Source organism: Dendrobium catenatum, unplaced genomic scaffold, assembly GCF_001605985.2.
Source record: "Dendrobium catenatum unplaced genomic scaffold, ASM160598v2 original_scaffold_62511, whole genome shotgun sequence".
NCBI lineage: Eukaryota > Viridiplantae > Streptophyta > Magnoliopsida > Asparagales > Orchidaceae > Dendrobium > Dendrobium catenatum.
The window spans coordinates 242,618-256,349 of record NW_021380961.1 but is presented as its reverse complement, the minus strand read 5'-3'; the positions used below and the strand labels follow the sequence as shown (position 1 = coordinate 256,349).

The window sequence follows — 13,732 nt, the reverse complement described above, 5'->3', positions numbered from 1 at the left end:
CGATTTAAAAAATTTAAGTTTCGATTGATCCATCTAATAAATGGGTTGCCGATTTTTTACCTGAAATGACTATTGTATTTTTTTTTATTTGTTGGTATTATCGTCTTAAGAAAGGTCGATGTAGACCTAAAAGATTTGGTTATTAAATATTAAAAATGATATTTCTTTATTAGATTTAAACGAGAATTTGACTTTTAACATGACACAATGGAGAAAAAAGATTCATGTAGCCGACCTCACGTAGTGGGACAAAATCTTGATGATGATGTTGTCGGTATTATCATCTTAAATTTTTTCAATTAATCTAAAATCTATTGTTAAAAAATTAATTTTTTTAAAAATCAAACTGATTCTCGATTCAAGTTCAGGTCATTTGGGTTGCTAGTGGGTCGTGTACATGTTAATTTGATTTGAGTCTGGTCAATTAAAGATCTAACCTACACCTAAGCCATGGCCTGCTTTGACACCCCCCTAGATGCTATGAGAAATAGTAAGTTATGGAACAAATAAATTTGTCTTTAGACTTTCTGAAAAAAATATCAGATTTCATCATAAACAACAACAATAAACAAATTAATGGGTTTTGGCTGAATCACAATTAGAATATTTATGATAGTATGCGTTTACTCGAATTCAATTAAAATTATTTTAAAAGAGCATTTTATTTGGCCAAATAAATGATTATTATCAAAATCAATAAAAGAATCATATTGTTGTGTTTCTTATAAGTTATTTAAAATTTTATTTATAAGAGTTTTTTTTTTTTAAATTATTTTTAAAATAAATTTTTATTAAAAAAAATAAGAAAATCGCCATAAATAAAATAGAATTTTAAAATTTTTGAATTAAAGTTTTTATAAAATTTATTTGGTTAGATTTGTTGTGGGTTATTTACCACTGCGGCATGCGCAACATCTGTTCACTTAATTCTCTCTCCTCTTGTCCTACGTTGTACGTACGCCTCTTTCCTATCAAACTAGAAAACCCTAATCCGGTCGGCAATCTCCTCCGTGCTTCTGTCCCATTCCTTCTTTCTGTAGAGGCTTAATCCCTTTCCATGGAAGAAGGCACCGACTTCCATGAATGGGAGATGATCCTGAGCTCGAACATCTCAGACAACCTCAAATCCGTCGAAGTCCTTGACGAGGACACTGAGGACGGAGCCATCAAAGCCGACTACTTTTCCCTTAACTCCGGCGGCCGCAGAAGAAAAATTCCGTCGGAGGAGGAAAGTGTTGAGGTTGGTAACGATTCCGATAACCCCAGCTGGGTGGACCCGGATTCTGACTCCAGGTTACTCGAAGGCTCTAGAGGGAAGCTAGGTTTTGTTGGAATGAAGCTCCCGGTAGGGAATTCCAATTGTTTTTGGTCAGATGAATCTTCTGATGGGCAGAGATCCCTGCCTGATAGCGAAAAGATGGAGCTTGGGAACTTAGGGGATTCGGTTATGGAAACGGCTTCTGAAGAAACAGATGATATGTGTGAGAATCAGGGAGGACAAAGTCAGGGAAATGAGAATTCTGGTGCGCAAGAGATGATACCTGTGCATGTTTGTGCTGATTCTAGCGGGGGTGAGAAGAGGGAGAATGTTTGGTGGAAGATGCCTTTGGAGTTGCTGAAGTTTTGCATTTTCAGGGTAAGGCCTGCTTGGTCGATATCCATAGCTGCGGCTATGGTTGGGATTATTATGCTGGGGAGGAAACTGTATAGGTTGAAGCAGAAGAGCCGGATCATTCCCCTGAAAATTGCTATTGATGACAAGGTGAACCAAGCATTAAATTTTTTATTGATTGCATTCTATTTTTCAAACGGAGCCTTTTTTTTACTGTTGTATTGCTTAGGAAATAATTATACATTTGGGACACGTCAAAGATTTACATTCAATGATTTGGGTAAAAAATAATATCGTAGTAATGCAAATCTATTATTAATGTGATCAGAGTTTTTAATTAAACTTCAATCAGTTTTTTAGTTTTATCATGTTCTTGAATCTTTATTTTGTTAATGGTAGCCTTTTTCTGAAATTTCATTTGAACCTGTTTGAAGTTTAGCTTACTTTAAAATTAATTTTCAAACTTTGAGTTTACCCATAAATTGCATGAAATATAATTAGTATCATTAAAATCTTCTCCAAATCATTGCAAATGCGATAAAACCTTACTCCTAATTCCAATCAACACTGAAGTTGCTAGTATGCCTATGAAACTTCAATTTTTAAACATTTTACTTCAATTCTTAAAATCTGTGTGGTCATTGAGAAAATGATCAAAATGGTCCATCAACTCTTTGTGAGAACCAAAATGGCCCCAACTATTTGAGGGAATAAATTGGTCCCTCAAATCCTCCAAATGAGATCTTTTGGTCCTAACATTTAATGTTAAAATTAATGTTGTTAAGTGTGAGGGTAATTTGATCTTTTTTTAAATTAAAATATTTAATAAATATAATTTTTTAGGGATTATAATTTTTGTGAAAAATTTTATTAAACTTTTTTTAATAAAAAAATAGAAATAACTTTAATTTTACTGATTTCACTATTTTTAAAATATTTATGTATGTAACAAGCAACCAAATTTGTCATTTCTTTACAAGCTCTACAATTACACGAAATTAAAAAAAAAACTTTTCATGAACAAAAGATAATACCATAAAGTATGTCCATCCCCCATACAAAAAATCACTAAACAAAAGCAAAAATACATTTAATTAAAGGCTTTTCCATGTCGACACGATAATTGCTTTGGGGTTGAATTTATGGTCAACTTTGCCAATTCTTTCTAGTTTTAAGACACAGAAAATTATGAACTTGTGGCATTAATGACGTGAAGGTTGAACTTTATACAACAACAATAATATCAAGTCTTTATTCCATTATGTGAGGTCGGCTAGATGAATCTTTTTTCTCCATTGTATCTTATTAAAAGTCAAATTCTCATTTAAATTTAATATAAAAAGACATTTCTAATATTTTATAGTCAAGTATTTTTATGTCTACCTCTACATTTCTTAACATAGATCAAATCCAATACATCAACTCTCCAATCTGAGTCATCGAAAGGCAGACATTTTGTGTGTCAGAACAATTTATGGCGGCTCTCTCTAATCTTATCTGCCATTGGAGCTACTCCAACCTTTTGACATGCATACTCATTTTGCATTCTGTCTCTAAGAGTGAAGCCACTCATTCATTTGAGCATCCTCATTTCTGAAACACAACTTATATTTATGCTTTTCTTTTAATGGCCAACATTTTGCAACATACAACATTGCAGGTCTTACCATCATCTTACAAAATTTTCCCGCAAGTTTGAGGGGTACTTTTCTATCATACAACAGACCCGATGCATTCCTCCATTTCAATCATCTAACATGAATTCTACGAATAATATCCGCTTCTATTTCCCCATCACTTTGAACAAGAGACCCAAAATATTTAAAACCTGTACTCTTATAAATGACTTGATCACCCAAAGTCACAATTCCCCTACTAGATCTATACTAAAATTATACGTCATGTATTCAGTTTTTGATCTACTCAAATGAAAACCTTTAGATTCTAAGGTTGAACTTTATATTTTTCAAAAAACAGTTTTTAAACGCCCATTAATGTTGTTTGTTTTTAAGACATGAAGTTATATAATTTAAATTTAGTGTAGTGAGAAAGGATTTATAGGTGACATAGATGTTAAGGTAGTAGAGAGAGATAAGATAACAAAGTAGTTATGTGTGCATTTATTGTATTTAGTCTCCTATACTAGCTTGCATTTATGCTGCCAGCTTCTTGTGCCTTTCTCCATAATGCATTGACATCACTAACATCTTTAGATTTCATATGGATAGAAGCCCAGACAGGCCTCCTTTCTTTTTTTGTTGCAAAGTAGAACCTGAAATTTAGTTAAAATGGAATCAAGTGCTCAACAACATAACTATTTTTTGCATGGGGCAAGTCATTTTTTAAAATAGCATGTGGGCGTGTTTGAAAAATGCCTCGAGCCATACGCCTTAAGATACTTTTGTGAGGCGTACACCTCAATTTGGCTGAGGTGCGTCTCACGTCACCCTATTTATATATATTTTTAATTAAAATTTGCTTAAATGCTAAACTAAAGTCTTGAACAAATCACACCTACACACCAACCCTCGAGCCACAATTGCTTCCTCTCGACGGCTTGACCTCTAGCCTGCTGCCTCTGCCTCAGCCTCCACTGTCGTGCATATTATTTCAGCTTGGGAAGCATTAGACTCCACAAGTGATGAGACAGGGGAAGAGCAATTTGTTGCAATGATGACTCAAATGAAGATCCCCTTAGTGATGACAACTCAGTGGTTTCTAAGTTGTTGTCATATTATTTCAACTATCTTTAGAAATTAAATATGGATGATACGAGAACTGAGAAAGAATGAATTTGGAGTTGAACTTGATGTTATATGATATTTTTATGCAATTTCTATATTTAATGTTGTATTTCTTTTTTGATGTTTGTATTTCATTTCTATTTCACACAATTTTTCAGTTGTCATTTTTTGTCTTATGCAATTTTTTGTTTTATATGTATATCAATTTGTTACTTCATAGTTCAATAGAAAGTTAATATGTCATCCTTTAATATATTATTTGATTATTATACAAAAAAATTCGCTTTTGACATTTTGTTTTTCACTTTATGCAATTTTTGGATTTTGAGGCTTACGTCCTTGTCTTATGGACGGAAAATGCTTCAATACCCAATTGTCCAATTTTAAACTTTGGTGCAAGTTACCCAATTAGTATTTGGGGATGGATCCTATAAAGGTTCCAATTTCTGTAATCTATATTTTATTTAAATATTTGTTGGAGAAAAATCAGCTAGATTAATAATAAGGAGAAAAAGGAAATTGCAAGAGACCTAAATAATAGACATGAAATTTATGTGCTCACTTAATATTCACTCACCCATGTGTACGATCACATTGAGAAAAGAATGCCACTATAGTAGAGTAGGGTACATCAAATTTTTTTACTCAATTTTTTATATTTTGGGAGAATAATAAGGAGCAAACATCAAACTAAGAGATTTGAAGGAGAAGATACTGAAGACATTGAGTTGATGTTTACATCAGTAGGATATTTTCTTTTACTGTTGAACTTGCCTCTACACTACTGTGCTTATTTGCTAAATCACCATGCTTGTTTTGAGCACTGCATTGAAATGTTTCATGATGGCCATAAATGAAAGGCCAGTTAAAATTTTCTATTTTTCTTCTTTCCGTATCTTTCTTTTTTCACTTATTCTCTCTTTCTTCTGCTTCTTCTCACTCTCTTTTCTTTTTCTTATTGTTTTTTGAGTCCTTGGGCCTAATTTTTTTCTTCAGGCAAGTGAAAGAGCCCAAAGCCATCTCTTTATCTTTTTTTTCTAAAGCAGTCAACCACTTTTTATAAACACAAAATATTGTCTCCAATATCCTCTTTAGATTTCTTATTTATAATATTTAAGGAGGTAGCAATTTAAAATAAAATAAGTTCAAATTTAATTTTAAACCAATTTATAAATAACAAAAATTTGAAGTTTGGTAACTACTACATATTTTGTTTATGTGGTTGGCAGTACCACTAGTTTCCTTGAATACATTGTCCAATTGACAACAGGACCACCCAAGCTTTAAACATATCTCTTCATACTTTCTAGAATATTTGATTCGCCACCCATATTAGCATCAGCAGACTCTATATATATATATATGATGCACCGACACTTCTACTCAAAGAGGCGTGCAGTGTCCGACACGACACTCGCCCGACACTCCTCCGACACTTGTCGGACACACCGAAAACGTGTCCGATTAAAAAATATTAAATACAAATTGGACACGCGTGTCCGACACGTGTATCTTAAATATTTTATGAATTTTGTTAAAATATAATTTATTGTGTTTGGCAGGATTTAAACTAAATTTCTTATTTTCTATCCACAATACCAATCATAGATATATATATATATATATATATATATATGGTTGAAGTGATTTCCTTATTGCACATTATCTTTAAAATTTCTAATGCTCATGCTGTTCACCTATGAAGAGCTGCTTCTTAGCATTGCTTTTCCTATCTTTGTACAAATCAGTTTCATGAAATATAATGTTTTTGCTTTTGTTGATCTTTCAATTTTGCTCATCCTAAAATTTATTGCAAAAAATTATCAACCTCATATCCAATTGAACATACTTGAGGTCTAGCTTAAATCTGCTCAAATAACCCACATTTATATTATAAAACAAAACATCATTAAATGATAAAGAAACGAAGAGTCTTCTATTAATTAGATAAGATGAATGCTTACAAAGTTCATCCAAAAAATTTCCAGCAATCCTACATGTAACCTCATGCTTATAACTCTTTCATTCAGGTTGTGCTCATGAGCTCATCAATCCCATTTTGTGATGTTCTTGGAGCTATCCTCTCCATACAGATTGTACTAAAAATTTCCTGAACTCCTTACTGCTAACTTTCATTTATAATATGATTCGAAGAACCTGATCTTCATGCCACACTTATTCTCCAATAAATTTTTTCTTCTTTTTAGAAGAATCAAACACTTCGGATATACCTTTCAGAAAATAAGCTCATACTTTTTTAGTGGTCATTGGTGAAGGTGCTCTAATAAATTGTGGCATCAAGGTACGCTCCTTGGGATGGTCCTCTAATGCTAGTGTGTATTTGTTCCAACTTAGGAGTTTTGGTTTCCTTTTCAGCTTTTGAAAAATTAGCCTCGTTATATTTTTTCAGAAGAATTAGAGTAAAAATAATTAAGATTTGGAAGCTTAACTTTTGAACGGTGAAATATCATCATTTTACACTCGTATGTCCTTTCCTCAGTATCTGACTCTATTATTGCTCTCAACAGTCCATTATTAGTATGCACCATTTTTGCTTATCATGCGTTTTCATTATTGCACCTTTGGTTTTTTGAAGTGTGGGTATTGAAGGCTAAATTATATATTTCATCAAGCTATCCACAATGTTTAAAATTGCGTATTCGGGTATTGAGGCGTTTTTCATTTGTGAGGCGAGGCGTAAGCCTCAAGGCGTTTTGAGGCGTAAGCCTCAAAATCAAAAGTTTGCATAAACATAAAATAATAATTTTTTATATACTAACAAGTGAATAATATAAAACATAAAAAAACATAAGATATGAAGTGAAATCAAAATATCCCAATAATAAGACAACATGAAATATAGTTCAACTCAAAATTCTATCTTTCTCAAATCCCAGTATTTTTTTCATTAACATATAATTCAAATTTTAAAAAATAAATAGCAATGACATATCACATAAGAACTCATAAGTCATCAGCACTATCATCATTAAGGGGTTCTTCATTTGAATCATCATTATGATGAACTGCTCTCTCCCCTTCCTCCTCTCCTATAGAGTCCAATGTCAGGCATTTACTTCAAGATTTATGTAAGTTTTAATATATATAGCGTGAGGCGTAAGCCTTATGCCAGTGAGGTGAGGCGGGCATCAAAGCGGGCCTCAACCAAGTTGAGGCACAAACCTCATAAAAAAAACTCGAGGCGTAAGCATCGAGGCGTTTTTTACTGGAATTGCGCAAAGGCGGGCCTCAAGGTGAGCCTCATATTGCGCAATTTTAAACCATGGCTATCCAATGGAGACCTTGCCTCTTAAAGCATGGAATATATCTCACTTTATGAAGATTCTATGTAGACTCTTTGACAATTTTGATTTGACTATCACTAACACCCATAATATTTATAAGAAAGTCTTTATTATAATTTCTTATGGAATAATTAGACATGTGCTCTTTGGAACTCACTTGGAATTCTGTTTTGGAGTTCATTGTGCTTTAGCTTTGTAGGCTTTTAAGAATTATTTTTTGTTGCTCCAACTTTCAGGAGTGATGACAAAAAAGCTTGAGGCACTTTGTAATCTAAGTTGATTCTAATCAAACTCAATTGATTTGTAATCATATTGAATTTGTTGATATGCTCTATGATGCATTGTTTTGAAAACCGGTCCGGACCGGCCGGTTCGACTGGTTGAACCGTGAACCGGTCTTATGGCCGGTTTGATCATCTTGAAGAACCGGTTTAGCAACGAACCGGTCAAAACTGGTTTGAACCGCCGGTTTAACTGGCCGACTGTTGAACCAGTCCCGTTTCTTAAGAACCGGCCGGTTCAACTAATAATATATTTAAATATTTTAATTTAATATAAAATATTTAATTAAATATTAAATTAATTTAACTGTAAACATTTTATTTAATAATGAGCTGAAATATTTATAATAATTATGTATTAATTAAACACTAACAATTCATACCCACATGGTTCTATCACCCCATGTGAGCTTTTAATCCATGAAATAAGAAAAACTATATAAACAACATAAGACAAAGCTTCCAAGTGATGTTAGATTAAATAATTAGTTGAAATTTGTGCTTTAAAACATATACATTATATATTTTTAAATAGTATTTTAATAATAATAATAATAATATTTTATTTAGTTATATTAGAGAGTATCCCTTTAGTGATGACAACTCAGTGGTTTCTAAGTTGTTGTCATATTATTTCAACTATCTTTAGAAATTAAATATGGATATACAGAACTAGAAAGAATGAATTTGGAGTTGAACTTGATGTTATTGATATTTTTATGGCAATTTCTATATTAATGTTGTATTTCTTTTTTTGATGTTTGTATTTCATTTCTATTTCACACAATTTTTCAGTTGTCATTTTTTGTCTTATGCAATTTTTTTGTTTTTATATGTATATCAAATTTGTTACTTCATAGTTCAAAGAAAGTTAATATGTCATCCATTTAATATATATTTGGTTATTATACAAAAAATTCGCTTTTGACATTTTTGGTTTTTTCACTTTATGCAATTTTTTAGAATTTTGAGGCTTACGTCCTTTGTCTTATGACGTGAAATGCTTCAATACCCATGTCCCAATTTTAAACTTTGGTGCAAAGTTTACCCAATTAGTATTGGGATGGATCCTATAAAGGTTTCAATTTTGTAATCTATATTTTATTTAATATTTGTTGGGAAAAAATCAGCTAGATTATAAAGGAGAAAAAGGAAATTGCAAAGAAGACCTAAATAATAGCCATGAAATTTATGTGCTCACTTAATATTCACTCACCCATGTGTACGATCACATTGAAAACGAATGCCACTAAGTGAGTAGGGTACATGCAAATTTTTTTACTCAATTTTTTATATTTTGGAGAATAATAAGGAGCAAAACATCAAACTAAGAGATTTGAAAGGAGAAGATACTGAAGACATTGAGTTTGATGTTTACATCAGTAAGGATATTTCTTTACTGTGAACTTGCCTCTACACTCTGTCTTATTTGCTAAATCACCAATGCTTGTTTGAGCACTGCATTGAAATGTTTCATGATGGCCATAAATGAAAGGCCCCCACAAGTTTTTAAAAAATTTTTCCTCCTATTTTTTTTCTTTTTTTTTTTTTTCCGTATCTTTCTTTTTTCACTTATTCTCTCTTTCTTCTGCTTCTTCTCACTCTCTTTTCCTTTTTCTTATTGTTTTTTGAGTCCTTGGGCCTAATTTTTTTTCTTCAGCAAGTGAAAGAGGCCCAAAGCCATCTCTTTACTTTTTTTCTAAAGCAGTCAACCACTTTTTATAAACGACAAAATATTGTCCCCAAATATCCTCTTAAAGATTTCTTTTTATAATGATTAAAGGAAGTAGCAATTTAAAAATAAATAAGTTCAAATTTAATTTTAAACGAATTTATAAATAACAAAAATTTGAAGTTTGGTTAACTACTACATATTTTGTTTTGTGGTTGGCAGTACCACTAGTTTTCCTTGAATACATTGGTCGCAATTGACAACGAGGACCACCCAGCTTTAAACATATCTCTTTCATACTTTCTAGAATATTTGATTCGCCAACCCATATTAAGCATCAGCAGACTTATATATATATATATGATGCACCGACACTTCTACTCAAAGAGGCGTGCAGTGTCCGTTTACCACGACACCGCACCCGTCATCCTCCGACACTTGTCGGACACAGTAGACACCCGAAAACGGTCCGATTAAAAAATTTAAATACAAATTGGACACGCGTGTCCGACACGTGTAATCTTTAAATATTTTTATGAATTTTGTTAAAATATAATTTATTGTGTTTGGGCCAGGATTTAAACTAAATTTTCTTATTTTCTATCCACAATACCAATCAACATCTGCACCTAATACCCCAATCATGCGAATATTCTCCATTTTCCTTCTTTTTTGACAGTGAAGGTATTTCATCTTCTCTCCTCGGTGGACTGATAGGTTGGCTAATCGACAGTGACTCTCGACATTTCCCTAATATTAATACATTTTAAGCACAATTCTAGTTATAATGACTTATTATTTTTCAAAATTATTTTAAAATTAATACTTATTTAATTTTTATACACTATTTTTTAAAATATAAAAAACTATAATACCGTGTCGCAACCCGTGTCCGTGTCCTGTATTTTCAAATACTGACGTGTCCCCGTGTCCGTGTCGTATCCGTGTCGCCGTGTTCCCGGTGTCTGTGCATCATAGATATATATAATATATATTATATAATGGTTGAAGTGATTTCCTTATGCACATTATCTTAAAATTTCTAATGCTCAATGCCTGTTCACAGCTATGAAGAGCTGCTTTTGCATTGGCTTTTCTATCTTTGTAGCAAATCAAGTTTCATGAAATAATAATGTTTTTGCTTGTTGATCTTTCAAATTTGCTCTCCTAAAATTTATTTGCAAAAAAATTATCAACCTGCATATCCAAATTGAACATACTTGAGGTCTAGCTTAAATCTGGCCCAAATAACCCACATTTATATATAAACAAAACATCATTAAATGATAAAGAAACGAAGAGTCTTCTATTAATTAGATAAATGAATGCTTACAAAGTTCATCCAAAAAATTTCAGCAATCCTACATGTAACCTCATGGCTTATCACTCTTTCATTTCCAGGTTGTGCTATGACGCTCATCAATCCATTTTGTGATGTTCTTGGGCTATCCTCATCCATACAGATTGTACTAAAAATTTCCTGACTCTTACTGCTAACTTTCATTTTATTGATTCGAAGATCCTGATCTTCACGCCACACTTTTTCTCCCTAATAAATTTTTTCTTCTTTTTTTAGAAGAAATCAACACTTCCCCGGATATACCTTTCAGAAAATAAGCTCATACTTTTTTAGTGGTCATTGGTGAAGGTGCTCTAATAAATTGTGGCAATCAAGGTACGTCTACCTTGGGATGGTCCTCTAATGCAGTGTGTATTTGTTCCAACTTAGGAAGTTTGGTTTCGCTTTTCAGCTTTTGAACCAATTAGCCTCGTTATATTTTTTTCAGAAGAATTAGAGTAAAAAAATATTAAAGATTTGGAAGCTTAACTTTGAACGTGTGAAATATCATCATTTTACACTCGAATGTCCTTTCCTCAAGTATCTGACCTATATTGCTCTCAACAGTCCATTATTAGTATGCACCATTTTGCTTTATTGCGTTTCATTATGCACCTTTGTTTTTTGAAGTGGTCGGGTATTGAAAGGCTAAATTATTATATTTCATCAAGCTATCCAACAAATGTTTAAAATTGCGTAATTCGAGTAATTGAGGCGTTTTCATTCGTGAGGCGAGGCGTAAGCCTCAAGGCGTTTTGAGGCCGTAAGCCTCAAAATCAAAAAGTTTGCGTAACATAAAATAATAATTTTTTATTACTAACAAGTGAATATATAAAACATAAAAAAACATAAGATAATGAAGTGAAATCAAAATATCCCAATAATGAAGACAACATGAAATATAAGTTTCCTCAAAATTCTATCTTTCTCAATCCCAGTATTTTTTTCATTAACAATACTAATCAATTTTAAAAATAAATAGCAATGACATATACATAAGAAACTCATAAGTCATCAAGCACTTCATCATTAAGGGGTTTCTTCATTTGATCCCCATATGATGACTGCCTCTCTCTCCCCTTCCTCCTCTTCCTATAGAGTCCAATGTCGGGCATTTACTTTCAAGATTTATGTAATTTTAATATTATAGCTGAGGCGTAAGCCTATGCCAGTGAGGTGAGGCGGGTCATCAAAGCGGCCTCATACAAGTTGAGGCACAAGCCTCATAAAAAAAACTCGAGGCGTAAGCATCGGGCGTTTTTACTGGAATGCGGCAAAGGCGGGCCTCAAGGTGGAGCCTCATATTGCGCAATTTAAAACCATGGCTATCCAATGGAGCCTTGCCTCTTAAAGCATGAATATATCTCACTTTATGAAGATTCTATGCTAGACTCTTTGACATTTGATTTGACTTATCACTAACACCCATAATATTTATAAGAAAAGTCTTAATTTAATTTCTTATGGATAATTAGACCATGTGCTCTTGGCCTCACTTGGAATTCTGTTTTGGAGTTCTTGTGGCTTTAGCTTTTGTAGGCTTTTGAAGAATTATTTTTTGTTGCTCCAACTTCAGGAGTGATGACAAAAAAGCTTGAGGCACTTGTTTGTAATCTAAGTTTGATTCTAATCAACTCAATTGATTTGTAATCATATTGAATTTTTGGATATGCTCTATGATGCATTGTTTTTGGAAACCGTCCGGACCGGCCGTTCGACTGGTTGAACCGTGAACGGTCTTATGGCCGGTTTGGTCATCTTGAAGAACGCGGTTTAGCAACGAACGGCGGTCAAAACTGGTTTGAAACCGCCGGTTAACTGGCCGCTGTTGATTCCAAGTCCCGTTTCCTTTAAGAACCGGGCCGGTTCAACTAATAATAAATATAATATTTTAATTTAATATAAATGTTTAAATTAAATATAATTTATTTAAATATCATAAATATTTTAATTTAACAATATAATTTCAAATTTAATTGTATTATATATATATATTAAATAATATAAATAATCTTGGCTCACATGATGTCATAATACCATGTAAGCTTCTAACCTATGGATAACAAAGGAAACGATATATAAACAATATAACATAAAACTCCTAAATGATATGGGACTAAACAACTAGTAGTTTTTTGTTTCAACTTTCAACAATGTGTATATGAGACTTGGTTTTGAAATGAGAATTTATTGAAATTTTTTTTTGTAGAATATTCAATAAAAACATGCTCAAATAATTTTTAAACTTCTTAAATTTATGATTAAATTATATATTTATAATTATTCAAATAAAAACTCTTAAAAAATAATATTATATGACTTTATAAAATATAGTTTTTATAATTTAAAATTATATATAATATATATATATTATTATATATATATATATATATATATATATAATGTAAATTAATGCTTAAAATAATAACATAAAAGCAATTATTTATATTAAATTTATATAATAAACTAATTTTTATTTAATATAAATTAAAATCTAAGATTGAGATGCTTATTTTAAATTTAAAATTAGTAATATTTATATTTCAATTATATAAGTAATTATTAACATAAATAATTATTTAATATTTAATTTTAAAATTAATGTAATATTAATTATGTATGAAATTTTATTTAATTTTTAGTTTCAAAAATTCTTAGAATTAAAAATTTTTAAGATTAAATTGTCATATTATTATGTAATTTTTATTAATTTTATAATATTATATTTATTACATCATCTGGTTTGACCCCGGTTTGATTGGTCGAAACCATGAACCTC

At 31.6% G+C, this 13,732-nt stretch overlaps 1 protein-coding gene across 1 annotated transcript in view; it reads left to right on the top strand.

Moving 5' to 3' along the window:
- Nucleotides 1–899: 899 nt before the first annotated feature.
- LOC110099545 overlaps nt 900–13,732 on the top strand; it is a 31,283-nt gene continuing 18,450 nt past the window's right edge. Inside the window, exon 1 of the mRNA XM_020826740.2 lies at nt 900–1,762. Coding sequence (XP_020682399.1) covers nt 1,058–1,762 — 705 coding nt within the window. The 5' untranslated portion in view covers nt 900–1,057. The remainder of the gene's footprint in view (nt 1,763–13,732) is intronic.